Source organism: Lotus japonicus, chromosome 2, assembly GCF_012489685.1.
Source record: "Lotus japonicus ecotype B-129 chromosome 2, LjGifu_v1.2".
NCBI lineage: Eukaryota > Viridiplantae > Streptophyta > Magnoliopsida > Fabales > Fabaceae > Lotus > Lotus japonicus.
The window spans coordinates 57,485,102-57,503,522 of NC_080042.1; the positions used below are offsets into that span (position 1 = coordinate 57,485,102).

Below are 18,421 nucleotides of genomic sequence, written 5' to 3' on the forward strand. Positions count from 1 at the left end.
CCCTTGAAATTGCTTAGGTTGATTTGGTGTTGTGCACTTCCGTGTTTATATACTGGGACTGATTTTTTTATAGATAAGCACAAAGTAAATAACTTGTCACAATACTAAAAAGCTAGAGTTAAATAAAGAGTTCTTAGAGGCCAATGTACAAAATCGGGCGGCATGTTTTAAACATACTATTTAGCCCATGGGTTTTAATGCCGTAAGCGTCGCTTAAAAATCTCCGCTAAGTGGTATATCAGAAGCATGTCGCTCGAATTTGTATGAACATCAATTATTTCCAATAAAGGATTGTTATCAAGGTGTCCATTAGCTAATGATCGAATTGATTGCTGTCGATATCATAACAAACATGGAATAATGAAGTTTAGCTTAGAAGGCTTTCAATTTGGGGATTTGTTTGGGGGTGCATGTATATAAATATATAGACTTTAATGTCATTTTAGAAGAGTCAACGAGGAAAAAGGTGAAGGATGGTGGAAGGTGGAAAAGAACCTCATTCTCAAAGAATATGATTCTGCCGCATCTAACTCCCTTGCCATTCGCAACATACAAAATATTTTGACTTTGGGAAATCTTTCCTCTCATCCACATGTTTTCCCAAACAATCATGCAACTTTCATTTTGCTTTTGGTAGGGGAGTTGAAACCCCACCCACTGGCACAGAGATTCAAAGTAGAAAAGTGTTGTTGCAATGTTCTATTCTACCAATTATAGTCCTGTATGTTAATTCTGCCTCAAGGTACTGTAGTTTGGTCAGGTACTGAAGCAAGAACAGATGCAATATGCATGCAAAACAAAATATCCAAGTCAAAAGAGAAATTAGTGACTTTTAGAGCTCTCCCTGTTGAGGCCAATATGGGAAGCTGACTAGTGGTTCCTGGACCTGAAGTACTACCACAGTAGAATAGTTTTTTTTTTATAAAAAAATTAGGGTGAGACTGTGAGAGGATGGTGGCATGGAAAGTTTCCCAGCTCAAAAAGTACTTCCGGTAGACTTATATTTACCTCTGCCCAAAGAGATGAGTGAGGGTTCAAACCTGCAATCTGTCAAATACGAGACTTTGTCATGCTTTCTCAACCAATCCCTTGGGGTTAGTAGTAGAATAGAGAGACCAAAAGAAAGGTAGTAAAATAGTTAACATATAAATAAATTACAACATAAATCAAATTAGATGGACCAAACAATACTTGCAATTAGGATCTTGTCATGTCACATCACATGACAATATCAACTGAAACATTCTACCTATGAATATTCAAAGGGTCTCACCCAATTCCACCTATTTCTCGCATATGAAGAAAGAGATAGACATAAAATTTTAACATGATAGAACATGAGAGTTACGACATGAGCGGATCTTAATCCCCAGGTAAACAATGCTCAATGTGCCAAATACAAAACTGCATCACTGTTTAGGTATATATTCTCCTTGATAAAGGAAAGTCAAGAAGCACCAAGATAAGCCAGAATCTCCACAACAGAGAAATAACAAAGAATTTCAACCAATTAGGACCGTTGTACAGTACATACCACATAACTTTTTAAAATATAATGTTATTTGGTGTTGATCCAAAAACAAGTGGACAGTTATCAGCCACTGCTTCTGGAATTGATCAACCACAAGATGTGAATTTGACCCTGAAAAAGGTGAAAACTGATGAGTGCTAATTATACTGAGCAAAAGAGTGAAGAGAATCATACTTAGAATTTAATTCATGTCTACATCTAAAACCAGATGGATAAATGATCCTGAAGTAGGTTTCGTAGTAAGATCAAAGCACTTCCATTAACTCTCAATCCATCTTTGTAACAGCTACACATCTATTCTCAAGAACTCCAACAGTCCAACCAAACAAAAAGCATCTTAAACCAAAACATTATGATTTGCACATGTATAAAATCAGTGAACATTACACAATTGTAAAACTGAAAGAGATCAATCCAAGGGAATATGATGGAAGGTCTGTTTCTTATCCAATAAATTGGTGATGTATATTCATCTTGTGAGTGGAGAAGAAATACATTAGAATATTGAATTACAAGAACAATTTGATCAGTAAAAATCTTGCTGTAGAAACAAATAAAGAATGAAAAGTAGCAGAGGATACCCTGCCAAAAAAAATCAAAATATTGATAAATGTAATCCTTTTTATTAAAACTACAACTATCTGCATCTTGTATTCCAGATGGCCAGTTTGATGTCCAGCTATTTTTCCTTAAAAAATCTACAGTGAACTGCATCTTCTATCTTAGGTTCCCATCTTGATGTTTCCTTACCATAAAAGAACCATCTTCATTCAACGTTACTCAATGAGTTATGCAGATTGGGTTCTTCTCCACAAGCTGAAAAATCAACACCCTGCACCCTCATTATCTTCTGTATTTTTCATTTCCAACCTCAATTCTTCCATGGGGAGAACACCATGTTCAAATAACTTTCTTCTGCAAATAAATGAACCCCATACCGCTAAGAACCCTGAATAGAAAAATACACCAAGAAAAAAATATCATATCATAGATAACTCCAACCAAACATGATAGTTGCATGTTAGTCATAATTAGTTTGCACCATTTTAGATCTAAGGCAAATGGCTAAAGTTGTTTGCTTTCTATAAATTCTTGTAGTAAGTCATGTGTTGAATTTCACTGATGTGTGGTACCATTGCCATGCAAAAACAGTGTGAACAGGGGAAAAAAAACTACATAATAATGCATCTGAAAGCCTCTTCACAAGGACGAAAACTAAATTTCACTAAATTTACAGGGACCAAAAACGTATTTATCCCTCTACAGTATGTAATGTTTATTTTGCATTGAAGAGAAGATACACAACAAAAAAAGAATGATACATAAATCATCAAATTTTTATAACTTTATATAATATAATATATAATTATAAAAATTGCAATATTATACATATAATATAATGTGATGTAATTCTATAATGTATAATATTATAATGTTCTGAATTAAATATGCAACACACACAGACACACGGAGAGTGTGATTATTGAAGAGAAAAAATGAGTAATTTTATCTTTGAGTAATGTTACTTGGAAAAAGAAGTTGTCCCTTGGTTTAGTGAGTACGAAAATTTTAAAAGTTTTGCCTTCTCCTGTGCCCTAAGTTTTGTTTTGGAAATGACCATTATAAAAATCAAATATGAAGCTAAAATTTGTATGCCGTCTAGTCCTAAAATTTTAAGCAAACCAAAGGCATCTTAATAGAATAACTGAAGAGTTTAAGGAAACTCACACTCACCTGTAATAAAATTTCAGACTAGGCTCCAGTCAAGAAAGTATCCCTTTTTTCAGTGTTTTCAAGGAACAATGAATAGCGAATTATTTTCCATTATTTGACCAATATCTATGCATATTAAAGGTTTTCTCTTCACTTCTTAGTTCATAACTATAACCAAAAGGCTGACTTAAATTTATGTGTGTAGCAGGAGATAGAATAAATGTTACCTGCTTGAGGAATGAAAATTCGAGAGTTTCTACTTGAGTGGCTTCATACCCTATTCATGCTCCAAAAAACAGATTACCAGTTACTAATGGTTTCACCAAAAATACATGTAGATCTTTCTCATGAAGCCAAGAACAAAAAATATAACAATATAAAAAGGAGTCACTAATAGAGGGACTCTTTTTTCTCTTTTTTTACCATAACAGAAGATTCTTATCTAATGCAAATGTGGCTTAATGACCAAGCAAATAACATTATAGAATAAGGAAGCATACATAGCGCAAGAACTTTTGTTCCTTTTGGACATTAAACAAAAGAAGATGCCTTGCATGTCTAAATGCAAGAACTTTTCCCAGCACAGCATTCCATGTGGTGCAAGGTTCCAACATGTAATAACTAGCATATATCAAATATGAAAGTTGTAATACCATGCATATATCAAATAACTACTGTTAGAAAATAATATAAAACCATTCATGTGCCTTCACCCAATGGTTTAAGCTTTTGGGATAATTGGTTCATGACATGGTATCATAGCCTCTATGACTAAGTGGTCTAGAGTTCGGTCCTTGTTGCCCCCATCATTCAATAAAAAAAAGTTGAATTTCCGCACATGGTAGGTGAGTCTCTCTATATTGTCCACGCTTCAAGCCCAATGGGCATAGAAAATAATGTAAAATCATTCAAGTGTGTTCGCCCAACTGCTAAAGCTTTTGAGATAACCAGTTCATGACAACTACCATATAATGTATTGTTTATTTATGGAGTAAACAATCCGGTTTCCTCAAACTCTTTTTTCCTAATATATAGGAAGAATATTATACTTGTCATGATTTAAACATTTCAAGATATTAGAAAACTATTTTAGAATGCTTATATTAGCTTTGATATGTATCAACAGGGAAAACTAAATTACATTTCATTTTATGTTATTAATTAATTTAACTGATTTTTCAGAGACTCCATCAGAGGGTATACCTTTGATGCCCGCAGACTATTTACTTCCATTCTAAGTGAATCATCAGATAGGATTAACCGAGACAGTGCCCCAGTAGATAACCTGCAATATGATTAATAAACACAAAAATAACTACAGAACTGTTCCAACAAATCCGATAGGTAAACCAGCAATTAAAACAATAATTTATATACGTAAAAGTATATCACTTAGTATAGCATAAAGGGGGAAACAGCTTCATGTTAATATGAGAAGAGTGAAATTGCCACTGTTTGCTATCAACTTTCATATCAATAATCAAAGTTATATCAATTTTTTTGGCATACATTCATTGGCAAGTAAAAACAACTATTATTTAGATGATCAAAGATATTTTTCATCCATAAGTGGCCCTTTAATACTAAGTTACAGATCTTGAAAGTCATAGTAACTGGTGAGGCTTAACATATTAATAACACCCAAAAAAAAGTTTGTACTTAAAGCATATATCAAATACCCAAGATATTTTGCAGCTTCCGAGATTGATCCCTCAACTGCAAAAATGAGATCCAAAAGAGCTTGCATTCCCTGTTGGAAGGACCATAAGTATATACAGTGCAGTTGTAATTAGGCTTCAATAATAAATTATTATGACAGGATAAAGAAGAAAATATAAAAAGCAAGGGACAGAGAGACATGTACGAACCATTGCAAATTTTGAGTTATTAGGTCCAATTTGTGAACCAATATCCGACCCTCTAATGGATGACTTGGGAGGAAGTATCTGAAGAAGCTCTCGAGGTGGTGAGTAAGCATCAAGATCCACCGTTTTCCTGACTAGCTCAATAAAATAACAAGCTATCTATCAGCCAAAATACTGCTTATGATAGAACTCAGGAAATCTGAGTAAAGAAAAGTAGATTTACAGAGAGAGGAAGAGTAAGAAAAAGAGACTGTTATTATTTCTGGGTATGAAACAAGGAGATAACTCCTTCGAGGGTCTCCCCTTTTTCACTTAAGCAATAGCTTGGTATAATGCTTATTGATAACCGAATACCCTATTCCTCTCCCCATTCGGGTATTTAACCTCTACCCTAAACAACTATGATAACCATTCAAACTGCTAACTACTCACTGTCTTTTGTTTCTTCAAGTATAAACTTTCCATATTTTCTTAACCCTATGTAGGTCCCTATCAGCTTACTACAAGTAAAGGGGATATTTGTCTCAGTGCAAGTATTTTCTGAACAGATACAGGGGGAGACCCTCCTTTCCTAAACACATTATAGTCAATGTTCGGAACCTCATACTAGACCAGCCAATTGCTAGTCAGACCATGAAGGGTGTACCATTTATATCTCCAGTCTAATTATCGATAAATTACACTATCCCTTTCAAGTTTCAACCGTGGTTCGACCACCAATCAGCTAGATAAACCAATCAAACTATGACTTAGAGATATAGCCAAATCAATCACCAGTTCAGTTTTTAGAACATTGATTCCAGTATGAAATTTAGTACAAGATACAGGGCCACAAAAAGGGAAGTACCCGTTCACTAATTTAAGTTCTTAATATCAGTTAAAACATATATATTTCAGACTATGACAAATCCTTGCACAAACCTGCGCACCAAAATGCCAATAAAATATTGACATGACACTAATTACAATATAAGTAACAAAAAATTAACTAGTGCAACCAACACCAATGCACCAGTTTTATGCAAAAATTGGTGAATCAATAAGCATTGAAATTCTGTGTCCACTTTGCTTGTTTTCTTTTCTTGTTCCTTCAATAGAAACTTATATTTGGTGATTAAAATAGTCTAAACAAATAAGATAGTGAAATTAGACATCAGTGTCTTAAATTCATTATGAAATAAGGTCAATAGCACGGTTTTAAATCAAGGTCTGCAACCGTGATTTCAGTTGCGACGCCGCGACAACCACATTTACTCACAATTTTCCCCAATACAAATGACCACAATGCAACTGTGACGCGACCGTTATCGCGACCGCAAAGGCATTAGGTTTATGGGTCACATCCATTATAAAGTCTTGTCCTCACCCATACTTGACCAATGTGCCAACTCAACCTTGAATTCTCAACAAGAACCTTATCCCATAAAGAGAATTGCAGGGCTCGAACCTATTCGCTAACAAGACTCTATCTGACTCCCCTAGAAAAATGATGCACCACTAAAAAAACTCTTTTTAATCGTAATATTCTCCCTCTTAGTTGTGTTTTAATTAGTTGAACAAGCAAAGAAACCAAAAAAAGCATTTGGTTCCCATTCAGTAAACTCATTTTGTAAATTGCAAGGTGCCATGAGAAAAAAAAGGAACAAATCAAATGAGAAAACTCAAGCATTCAAAGATACACACCTTTGAGAGCTATGAGAGAGCGAAGGCGGCTCAGCGCAGAAGCACGGTTCTTATGCTGGGAACGATCCTCAGAAGCCTATCCAACAGAGAACACGATAACACCACACAATGAAATAATCAAACAAGATGAAATTTTGATTATCAAAGTAGTAGGATTAGGTGAAAACCTGAGCAATGACGCCGGTGGGTAAGTGCTTAATGCGAACCGAGGATTCTCGTTTGTTGCGGTGCTGGCCGCCGGGACCGGAGGACTTGAAGGTGCCCATCTCGCACTGCCGCATCAGCTCGTCGTCGGTTAGTTCCAGGTATCCTCTTGCTGAACCATCCATGGCGGCGGCGGTGACGGTGGTGGTGGTGGTGGTTTTGGTTCTGGTTGTGGAATGAAGTGTGGGTGGAGGGCGAGTGTTGTTGAGAGAGGAAGAGGGTGGTGAGTTGAAAAATGGATGGTGAATGTGGTGTGAAGAACCATAGCTGGTGATTCCGCTGAGTCTGAGAGTGATGAAGAAGCTTGGTTTGCAGAGGATTTTGTGTGCCATCATTGTTTGTTGCCTCTTCGTCTGGCTTCAACTTCTCCACGCTTCTCAACGCTGCTAAGCTCTTCTGTATTGTTAGAACCATGGTAATAAAAACCGGACCGGACCGTCCGGTTCGACCGGTTGAACCGGGAACCGGACCCCTGGCCGGTCCAAAACACTCGCAAAACCGTCTGTATGAAAAACCGTTGTTGAACCGCCCAAACCGGTGTTGAACCGGCCGAACCGTTGAAAACCGGCCGGTTAGCGGTTTTGGGCGGTTTTTTATTTTTCTCGTTTTTTTGGGCTGGGCCCATGCCCAACTTTTTGGATTCAGAAAAAAATTGGAAAACTGAAGTTTTTGAAAGAAAAAAACTGAATTGAAATTGAAAGAATAGAAACTTATGGAATTGGAAGTATACTGAAGCTTTTATCTGATTTATCTCATGGAGGTTGAAGTATAAGGAATGGAACTGGAATTGAAACTACGTTGTGGATGTGTTGAGGGGATGGTGAGAGAGAGAGAGAGAGAGGAAGTGAGCATATGTCAGAGTGGAGGCTATGTGAAGATAAGGATTGGAGGTGAGATTGAAGAAGTATGATAACTTTAGGGTTTGAGAGGTGGGCTCAATACTTTACGGCTAGGCCTTTTTATAAATGTTTTCCGTTATTTTTTTAAAACAAGACTAGTGTTTTGTCAACAAAAAAAAAAACTATCTTTGAACGTTGTTTTCAACCAAAAAAAATATATATATTGTTTGACCATGTGTTGTTAGAAGTATCTTATTTATTGTTATTTTTAATTTATAGTAGTGTACTTTTTTTTTGTGAGAAGTGTAATTTTTATTTGTAGTATTAAGTTATGAATATTGTCTTTTTTATTCAATATTACCTTATATATTATATTATTTATTTTAAAGTAATATCAATTAATTTATAGCGGTTATACCGGTTGGACCACGGTTCAAGTACGGTTGAACCAATGAACCGTGAACTAGTACCTTCACCGGTTTGATCACCGGTCCGGTTTTAATAACCTTGGTTAGAACCGAACCGGTTCAACTGTTCAAGTAGTTTAAAAACCCAATCAAATAGATGAACTTTTACAAGACTCTTAGTACCACCACCTGGTGTACATAGAAACAATTGCATTTTTTTTTTTACATCGGAAAACCAACAACAAAACAAAGACTAAGGCGCAACTAGTTTATTCTTTAGCAGAAGCAGATCAAGCTTTGGGGAAGGGTTCTCTACTTCACAAAATCCAGGCTCCAAAGAAGAGCTTCCTTGTTTTGCTAGATAATCAGCTTAGCTTCTTGACAGATCCAGGCTAGCATGATAGTCCCGTCCCTAGCCAACAACCATTTGATTTCGACCAAGACAGTAGCATGGGAATGAAGCCTCACTCTGTCCTCATCCTCTATCACCTCCTTGAGCACTCGACAATCAGTCTCACGTAAAACCATCCTAAATCCATGATCCGCGTGAACGCCAAAAAACCCATCCCGCAAGGCCAAGGCTTCCGCGAGCAGAGCACTACCTAGCCTCGTCTGAGAAGTAAAACCACCAGCCCAAGTTCCGATGCTATCCCACAACAAGCCACCCCCCCCCCCACATACGGTTACTACTCTAACAGTAGCTTTTGTCCACATTTAACTTCATAAACCTTTGCGGAGGAGCTTTCCAAACACCTCTCAGCAGCGTTCCATCACTCTTCGACTCAAAACGAATCAGATCATCGTGTACATGGCATAACTTTTGCCAAGCAACCTGTAACGGCCAAGGATGGGGGTCTAGCACCATGTTGTTCCTCCACCTCCACACGCTCTAGATTCCGGCAACAAATCTCGTGTCATTGATACTCCTGGCTCGAGATCGAATCCATTCATGGTAGTTATGAGTCCATAAGTTATTCCAACCCTAAGAACCTAGACGACCCCAAAGTTCAAGAGAGTGTGGACAATCTCGTAAACAATGAAGACAATCTTCAGGTCCTGTAGAGCAATGAGTACAGCTTTCCGAGGAAGCAAGATTGCACCGGAATCTATTCACATTAACCGGAAGAGCATCGTGCAGGGCCTGCCACACCGGCTTACCCGAAAGGGCAGTATTAAAATCATCCATGTCTTTGATACCAAGTCCTTCATCCGCTTTCTCACAAGTGATTGTACTAAAATTAAATTACATTTTTTAATTTGATAAAAATCAATTGAATGTTGTAAACAAAATTATGGTGACAATTCTTTCACCCTAAAACTTAAGGTAGTATACCGACTATTTGTGTTGAATACAACAAAATAAGTAGTAGTACATAATTAAATTGATTCCTAAATATTTTCTTGATCGCCCATTAGTTTCTCAAAAAACGAGCTTTATAACTCCTTGAATTTGTCAATCATGTTAGTCTCGGACTCCACAAACATTAGTGAATGTTAATGGTGAAACGGATGTGGTCTGCCACTTGGACATGCCACTAAGCATTCCACGTGGAAATTTAATACTCCCATACTATTTTTCTTCAATTTGGACTTACGCATATTTCAAACTTTGGAAAACTTTAGATAACAAGATGATAAAGAAAGCAGAAAGGTGTTTAAAGATTAAAGGCAGAAAAGTAAATGACAAAGGTAATTGCGATAAATTTGTAGATTGCATTGATTTTATTTTTTTGAGAATTAAAAAGCTTATATATATATATAGCCAGAAAAATTGAAAAATCCTTTACAGAGGACAAGATAGGAAGCAAACCCAATCAAAAAAAGTGGAATACAAACACCTCCCAGGGGCATAAATACAAAAGCCCAACAACCAAAACTAAAATATGAAAGACGTAGAATAAATCCTAACTAAGCAACAAAAGTAAAAGAAAGCATCAAAACCAAGAAATAAGCACCTAGAACCACCACCAAGACGCTAAGAAGAGGACATCTCTCTAAGTTCTTTCTCCAAACCAAGAATAGCTTCTAAATCGTTTGAGTTGTGTTTTTTTACAAATGTCCTCTTATTTATAGGGAGTAATTCGAATAACTGCAGAAGTTGATAGACATCTAACAACTAAACCACATTCTGCTTCCTGCAAGAAGGAATAGACGAAAAAGATATAATTTTAAATTTATAATTTAGATTTATAATATAGCCCTAAAGTTGTAGGTTAATAACTTACAAATTTTAAAAATAAGTGGGAGTAAATTAGTGATGATTATGAATACCTTAAATACTCACCTATTTTTTAAAAAAAGAGTAAGTTTGAAAGCTATTCCTTAAGTTAATTTGTTATATATTACCAAATAATAATAATAATAATAATAATAATAATAATAATAATAATAATATGTGTGCGGGTATGAGGCGGGTTGGGTACTATAATACCCATACCCGCACCCATACCCACTACTTTTTTGCGGGTAATTTCCCTTACCCATACCCAACCCCATACCCATCTAGCGGGTTTTCACCCTACCCATAGTGGATATTTTTTGCGGGTACCCTATGGATCATAGAACCATTGCCATCCCTATGTCACAGGGTGAGTTCCCATGCGGGTCGGAAATGCAAGAGATTAGAGAAAAGAAGGTTTGATTTGGACGGTTTAATGAAAATCTGGTTACTCCAACCGGTTTGGTTAAGCAAAACCAAAGTTTTGAACTAGTTTCTTAGCCGGTTGAATAACCGGTTCAGTTTAGGATAGGCAAAACTAATCCTCAAATATTGCAGTGACTTTCTCCCAATCCCTGTTGGGTATCACTCTCTCACAACTAGTCACTCATCTCAGCCCATTCCACCGCATCACACTAGCACGACCACCGTCTGAATCGCGGCCTTACGTGTAGTGTCACGATCACTCATAAATATCATTAAATGAATTCAAGGTTTTCAACTCAATATTTATTCTATCATTAATTATTTCTTGTACCTCTCTCTCTTTCATAAATATTATTAAATGATTTCAAAATTTTCAACTCGCTTTTATTATTTTCATTAATTATTTCTCATGACATTATGTAAAAGGCTTTAAGGTGTGGTGGTAGGTCGGGGTATTGTAGTCATTTCATATACTTTAAATCTTTAATATCATTCATTCAATTTTTGTATTATTATCTAGCATGTGCAATTTCAAGTCAACAACTTTTGTTTTTCTCTCATAAATAACATTAAGTGAATTCAAAGTTTTTAACTCAATACCATTAAATTGAAAGAAGTTGGGATCCCTTAATTAAGCATCACCGTTGGATCTATACATCCATATTTTTCTTCTTGTTTTCACATGGTTTTAACCATGTATAAATAGATGCTCCTAAAGCTCTATTTTCTCATCCCAAGAAATAAACACACAAGCACACACTCCTAGACTTGGAAGCACACAATGACGACAAGTTCTTCATTGCTTAACCTCTTCTTCCTTCTCCTTACCTTTACCATAAAACTGAAGTTTGCCATTAGTGGTGGTACTGTTAAAGACATAGACGGCAACGTTTTGAATATTACAAGCGAGTACTCTATCTTGCCGTCAATTGAAAATGATGGCGGAGTTACGGTTGCTAAAACTGGGGTGAAAAACCAACTACTTGTTGTTCTATCTAGCAGCGCCTTGCCAGTCACATTTAAAGACTCCAATTCAACAAAGGCCATCCTTACCGATGACATTGTATCGGTAAATTTCACCAACATTCCAAAATATAATGGTTCTTCTTCTTGGATTGTTATCTATGATAAATCGGCTAAAGTGCCATATGTAGCTGTCGGTAGTGCTAAAGATTACCCTAGTCACCAAATTAAGACGGGAACCTTCAAAATTGAGTCCATTGGTGCTCTCTACAAGTTTATTTTTTGTAGTGATATCAGTAACACATCTTGCAAAGATGTTGGGGTATATCACGAGAATGGTGGAATTAAACGTCTAGCTCTCACCGGAGACGCGTTGTTAATTAAGTTCAAAAAGTATAGCATATGAATGTATATGTATTATCTTCTATTATTAATAATGGTTTTAGATAAGTCAAAGTAATATTAACTCTTAGATTCAATCCTTTGAAATTATAAACACTAATAAGGTCTTTGAACAACAAGAGCTACAATTCTAAATCCGTAGTCTATGTTAGTTTAAAATTTTCAAGAAAAAAAAAAGAATAAGTACGCTTATATCTCTAAATTTAGCATTCGTTACATATACTCCCCCTCTTTGTTTAGAAAATTACACTTAATTGTCACTTTATGTACTTAACTTGCATGATGTAACTCATTTTAAAAAAAAAGTTAAGCATACTTTATTCTATTTATATACAAAAAGTAAATTAAGTTCAATAAAAAATAATAGTATCAAATGGAATCAGTTGTGGATCAGTGATTCTAAAGAAAGGAATTCAGTTATTGAAGTAGCAAATTCTTATCACAAGCTTTCAGAAATACCTATTGTTCTTTATCAAAGTTTTGAGAAGTCATTTGTGAAAGAAGTAATCAGACTGTATCTAGAAAGTTTTGAAGTATTGTGCTAAAGAAATTAGCTGTGGATTGAGATAAAGATCTGATGAAATTGTACGTTAAATTGTCAATTTGTGAAAGAAGATTGTTCATGTTGATGTTAGCTTTAAGTCAAGAAATCTGTTTCTCGGTGAAATATAGTTACGAGGGGAGTAATACGTCATAAGAAGTCAAATGACTAGGAAGAAACATCTTGGAAGTCAAGTTCCGAAGAAGCCTCATGTGCAATACAAAAAAAATTGTGTTGAATGCATTCTGATGTTAAAGTTTTTTTATGCTTAAGATCTTACTCTAGAAGATGCTAATGGTTTATGTGAATGCTAATTCTTTGTTGATTATTATGATTTCATCAAAAGAAACATTTAGAATTCATAAAAGAACTAAACACGGCTCCACTGGATTGAAATTAATTATGGCTTTAACCGTCGGTAACTAATGTTCGAACTTTTTTCAAGCCCAACAACCAAAACTAAAATATGAAAGACGTAGAATAAATCCTAACTAAGCAACAACAACAAAACAAAGCCTCAAAACCAAGAAATAAGCACATAGAACCACCACCAAGACGCTAAGAAGAGAACATCTCTCTAAGTTCTTTCTCCAAACCAAGAATAGCTTCTAAATTGTTTGAGTTATGTCTTTTTACAAATGTCCTCTTATTTATAGGGAGTAATTCGACTAACTGCAGAAGTTGATAGACATCTAACCACTAAACCACATTCTGCTTCTGCAAGTTTTCATAAATCGAGGGGTGTTACTGCTAGTCAACCTAGAAGTTTTGTTAAGCCGCTCTTCCTTACTCCGGCTGGTTCAATAGTGGGAAAACCATCTTTACTATTTTTAAGTAACTAAACCTCTCGATTTTTATGCACGTGAAGATATTCTAGAAGCTCCAAAATATCTTCTCCTTTCTGCTAAGTCTTTAAATTTTCTCATAAGCCTTATCTAAATACACACGCTTCCCTTCAATCAGTCGCTTCAGCATGTGGTGTCAATGACTAATCTCCTACTTTCGACTATTCTTCTAACGATTATTTCCTATGTTACGCCTAGTCTATCTTTTTGGCTGCTCAGGTAGTTATTATAATTTTTAGGTGACAACAGTAGTGGAGGTTTGTTAGTTAATAACAGAATGAAGCAATGTTATTGTGGAAGTTCTTCACTCAAGCAATGCTGTGAAACCGGACCGACCGGGAACCGGTCATGTCACAGGGTGAGTTGTCATGCGGATCAGAAATGCAAGAGATTAGAGAAAAGACGGTTTGATTTGAACGGTTTAATGAAAATCTGGTTACTCCAACCGATTTGGTTAAACAAGACCAAAATTTTGAACCGGTGCCTCAACCGGTTGAATAACCGGTTCAGTTTGGGATAGGCAAAACTAATCTCAAATATTGCAGTGACTTTCTCCGAGTCCCTGTTGGGCATCACTCTATCACAACTAGCCGCTCACCTCAGCCCATTCCACCGCGTCGCACTCACACAGCCACCGTCTGATTCTCCACTCGCCGCCACAAGTGTCGCATCCCGCTCACCGGCACACTCTCTCAGCAGCCATCCCCTCCGCGTTCCGCCACCCCCGTCCGTCGCAGATCCGTATCCCACCGGCCACCGCATCGCCAATCAGAGCATCAGGTACCATCGCATCACATCCCCCTCTTCTTCATCTTCTGAAGCTTCTTCCCAGTTCTGATTCTTCAATTTTCATTCCATAGCCTTCGCGCGAAAACGAGAGAGAGAGCGAGAATGGTGAGGGAAGTGTCAGAGAGTTGCGTGGATAGCTTGTTGACGGAGATGGTTTCGTGCTATTGCAATCGATTCTACGCCAACAAGCCTGAACTCGCTGCTCGCAGGATCGAGGCCATTGGATACCAGGTCGGTCACCAGCTTTCTGAAAGGTTTGTTTCCAAACCCTAATCTCTTCTCTTCTTCTGCATTTCCGCACTTTCTTCATCGAGATCTGCACTGCAACACACACGATCATAGTAAATTACACATAGTTTGTGGAATTATACAAATATGCCCCAAAACCAAAAGTCTTGTGCTTTATTGATTGATAAACACTAAGCATCACTCTGTGATTCTCATTATTTTCTGGTATGCTGCTCAATTTGCACTGTTTCTATATTTAATTCTACATAATGGCTCTCTGTAGTGAAATGTCGTGAAATTTCGATGCATTGGTTAAAATGTGGTTAAAAGTAGTGGTATTTCGCTTTTGCTGTTTTAGGCTCCCACTTAATGTGGTGTGTTTTAACACTTATTTTCAGGTATACCATGGAGCGGCCTCGGTTCAGTGATCATCTAGAGGCTATCAAGTTCATCTGTAAGGATTTTTGGTCTGAGGTCTTTAAGAAGCAAGTAGACAACTTGAAGACAAATCATAGGGTGAGTTTAGAGTTGAACTTAATTGGTTGGATGGTATGTGTTTTTATATTGCTTTTTGTTTTTTGATTGGGATGATCATGTTGTTTGGTTCTTTTGTTGCAGGGTACCTTTGTATTACAAGATAATAAATTTCCCTGGCTTTCACGGATGTCAGTTGATCCATCTGCTGAGAATGTTAGTTCCGTTGAGGATAATACTTCACCTACACCTGAAAGCAAGGCAGCACAAGCAATGAGCATGCATCTTTATTTCCCATGTGGGATCATTAGAGGAGCTCTTTCCAACTTGGGAATTCCCTGTGCAGTTTCTGCTGATATATCAAACCTTCCAGCATGTGCGTCTCTCTCTCTCTCTCTCTCTCTCTCTCTCTCTCTCTTACACACACACATGTGCATGCACACATATATAAGACATGTCTTTTTATGGACAGATAAAGTTCATTGTCATTATGAATGTTTTGTGGATGAACAAATGATCTTTCGAAGTTACATAATGATTATCTCACATTACATGTGAGAAGCATGATTTGAATAATCTGCCCTGTTTAGAAAAGATTAATTGGGTTCTATTATAGTTGATAGCTATTGGCTTGCAGTGTCAAGTTTAAGAGTTCGAGAGCATCATTACTTTTCTTTTTAAAGTATCATTGTTAGATTTGATTATAGTTTTGTTGATCAAATTTGTGTTGGATGTAATTGTGTTTGGATGTGTATTTGTGTTTTTAATCACGTTCAAACTTCAAACTTGTGCTTTTGCAAATAGACGAATCACCATTGACTAAGTAGATACAAATAAAACCAACAAAGTGCAGTCTAGTGCGTAACATTCCACATTGTGGGGGTATGGGAGGATTGTGTTTAGCCTTACTCCCATGGGTGGAGACCGGAGAGGCTCACGATGTTTTTTCTGTCTGTGATTAGAAAACAGCAGCCTGACCGATGCAACAAGGCTCACCTTTCAGCTACATATAAAACCTGGGTATCTTTTTTGTAATGCTTTAGTTTATTAGGTTCCTGATCAATGATAATCATGCACTAAGTTCTTCAAGTTGTGATCTCTGTAATCTGTATCTCGATTAAAATTATTATAAAGGCGCTGATCGTAAAGTGAAATACTTTGACTATAACATAACATCCCCTGGATAATTGATTCAATATAGGAAGTTTAATTTATTCATTTATTGAGAGTTTATGTCAATCTCTAGTTTTGTTAATCCATGTTGTAATTTTAGGACAATTCAAACCACATTATTTGTCCTCTCACTCATAGAGCATATACATTAACCAGCTGTGTTTCGTAGACCCTGAACAAGATTTCAATTTTGTGCTTGTGGCTTTTCTATCTTGGGGTAATAATACTGATTTAGCTTGATCAGAATTTTCAACATAATTTATATCTGGAATGCGTGTTGCTGTCATTGTCATTACTTGTTATAGCCAAGCGTACAACAAGTCAACAACTGAATGGTTCTCAGTAGGTTGGGTTGGCTATGTAGATCATGTGACACCGTCTTGCCTTGTCATATACTCATATATAAGTCTAAAGATGGGCCATGTAGATCATGTTACTTGTTAAGTCTAAAGATGGGCCTTATCTTAATTGTGGGACTTGGTAGTTTTTGTTGTTCTTCCTGTACCTCTTAACTTTTTTACTGTCTCCCACCTCCTTCATTTGGCCAACCCTCCTTAGTAGTGCTTCATTATAGTCTAGCATGTTCTTCTCTATTTAATTATGACAAATTATTATCATTGCCTCATTCTAATTCCTTCATTTTGAGTTAACTATGCATCTTTATGTCTGATGTAAAGTAGTAAACTAATGCGTAATTGGTGTATGTTTATGAAACTTTCCTTGTTTGCACGGTTTGCTCTGAACAGTCTTCTTTTTTACATCATTGAGCAGGTTCATTTGTGGTGCGCATAAAAGCTTGATGAGTTCATTTGCATTACTGGCGGGAGGGAAGGCCTTCACATTGTTTGAAATAATGCTTTAATGTCTTCAAGCTCTTTTGTCATCAATTTACTGGACCGGGGAATATTTCCTTACTATATTTAAGCTATCAAATGTCTTGGTTGTATAGGAAGGGCTCCTGGGGAAGTGTTTTGATAAGTGAGGACTTGGTTCCTTCGGATACAGATTCTAGGGAGATTAAGAGAGTATGGTGCGTAGTTCCCAAACTGTGGTGTAGGGTGGAAAGATTTTTGGGAATTTCAGTCCTTGTAATGTTATCACTCTTGTATTGAATGAATGCTAACTTTATATTTTAAAACTTTTGTTCCTTATTTGATTACCAATTTGCTTGAGCAGGCTCCTTTATAAGACGAGCTTAAATTTATCCACTAGAAGTATTTGATTATGTCTTGACAAGAAAAAAAGAAGACATGATATTGGAGTATTAATATTTGATCTGGTTTATATTCTGCTTCATTCCATAGCAACCTTTTCTCCTTCCTCAAGGATTTTAGACTTTGTTGATTATGAAGCTTGTATGCATCAGAATTGGACCCATGAGTCGAGTCTTATAAGGTAAAAAAGGCATGGTAAAACTTTATTTCCAATCCCTTGAAGGGTTTGTTATTGGGCATCAATGTTTATGCCATTTGGATGTTGCTTTCATGGTTTCAGGGTTTGATAAAGGGCTTTGTGATCTAAGTAGGAAGGAGAAGAAGCAAAAGGCACGAGTGAATGAATCCATTAATTTTTTTTTGATGTAAAAACATTTTTTTTAAATGTTTTTTGACTTTATAATTTCGAAATTGAGTTTTGTTCTTTCAACTTTTGTATAAATATCAAGAATATCCTAGAATCAAATCAAATAAAAATATTGGTAAAGTTGAATCAAACCCTCACAGTTGAGTTGCCCTCGAATGATAGCTCGTGGTAAGAGCCAGAAGACATGGGTTGAGTGATGGGTGGGGATTCTCTTAAGTGGGAAAAAACTTGAGGAAATAATGTGAGTAGATTTCAACCCTCCATTTTTTTTTAAAACAGATCAAAGGCTGAAACCAAGAAAAGATTAAATAATGTCTTTTATGTGTGATGCATCTAATTATTTCCTTTCTCTACCCAATCCTCATACCATGAGATTAAAACGCCAAGTTCATTTTCGTACAGTATGATAAACTTCAACCATTAAATTAAATAACTGTAGAAAAATTAAACCACCCAAAATCTACAAAGCACGCTAAAGCATTGCAGACATGGAGCAAAGAAAAATACAATTAACTTGCAATTTACCACTGAGTATCCTA

General features: G+C 36.3%; 3 protein-coding genes across 4 annotated transcripts; 2 read left to right on the forward strand and 1 right to left on the reverse strand.

The window, feature by feature from the left end:
- Positions 1–1,922: 1,922 nt before the first annotated feature.
- LOC130738492 (uncharacterized) lies at positions 1,923–7,892 on the reverse strand. Of its 2 annotated transcripts, none has more exons than XM_057590481.1 (7): positions 6,960–7,892; positions 6,793–6,868; positions 5,113–5,243; positions 4,924–4,994; positions 4,448–4,529; positions 3,472–3,521; positions 1,923–2,446 (listed from the first exon to the last, which is right to left on the reverse strand). In XM_057590481.1, exons 1-6 carry the CDS (start codon positions 7,329–7,331, stop codon positions 3,501–3,503), a joined length of 753 nt encoding a protein of 250 aa, XP_057446464.1. In that variant the 5' UTR covers positions 7,332–7,892; the 3' UTR covers positions 1,923–2,446; positions 3,472–3,500. The 2 variants fall into 2 exon arrangements, with proteins under 2 accessions (XP_057446464.1, XP_057446463.1); XM_057590480.1 differs by having other exon boundaries at positions 1,923–2,480.
- Positions 7,893–11,622: 3,730 nt separating this feature from the next.
- On the forward strand, positions 11,623–12,316 carry LOC130735487 (kunitz-type serine protease inhibitor DrTI-like). The gene has a single exon (XM_057587453.1). The coding sequence runs from the start codon at positions 11,668–11,670 to the stop codon at positions 12,253–12,255; it is 588 nt and encodes a 195-aa protein (XP_057443436.1). The 5' UTR covers positions 11,623–11,667; the 3' UTR covers positions 12,256–12,316.
- Positions 12,317–14,175: 1,859 nt separating this feature from the next.
- On the forward strand, positions 14,176–17,464 carry LOC130738493 (uncharacterized). The gene is made up of 5 exons (XM_057590482.1): positions 14,176–14,417; positions 14,498–14,680; positions 15,053–15,170; positions 15,273–15,504; positions 17,073–17,464. The coding sequence occupies exons 2-5, from the start codon at positions 14,529–14,531 to the stop codon at positions 17,099–17,101; spliced, it is 531 nt and encodes a 176-aa protein (XP_057446465.1). The 5' UTR covers positions 14,176–14,417; positions 14,498–14,528; the 3' UTR covers positions 17,102–17,464.
- Positions 17,465–18,421: the final 957 nt, after the last annotated feature.

Excerpts from the sequence above, each read along its gene's own strand:
- LOC130738493 (XM_057590482.1), top strand. The coding sequence starts at position 14,529 with ATGGTGAGGGAAGTGTCAGAGAGTTGCGTGGATAGCTTGTTGACGGAG. Across the intron at positions 14,681-15,052 it reads GGTCACCAGCTTTCTGAAAG|GTATACCATGGAGCGGCCTC; the intron begins GTTTGTTTCCAA and ends ACTTATTTTCAG. Across the intron at positions 15,171-15,272 it reads ACTTGAAGACAAATCATAGG|GGTACCTTTGTATTACAAGA; the intron begins GTGAGTTTAGAG and ends CTTTTGTTGCAG.
- LOC130735487 (XM_057587453.1), top strand. The coding sequence starts at position 11,668 with ATGACGACAAGTTCTTCATTGCTTAACCTCTTCTTCCTTCTCCTTACC.
- LOC130738492 (XM_057590481.1), bottom strand. The coding sequence starts at position 7,331 with ATGATGGCACACAAAATCCTCTGCAAACCAAGCTTCTTCATCACTCTC. Across the intron at positions 6,869-6,959 it reads CCACCGGCGTCATTGCTCAG|GCTTCTGAGGATCGTTCCCA; the intron begins GTTTTCACCTAA and ends TCTGTTGGATAG. Across the intron at positions 4,995-5,112 it reads ATAACTCAAAATTTGCAATG|GGAATGCAAGCTCTTTTGGA; the intron begins GTTCGTACATGT and ends TCCTTCCAACAG.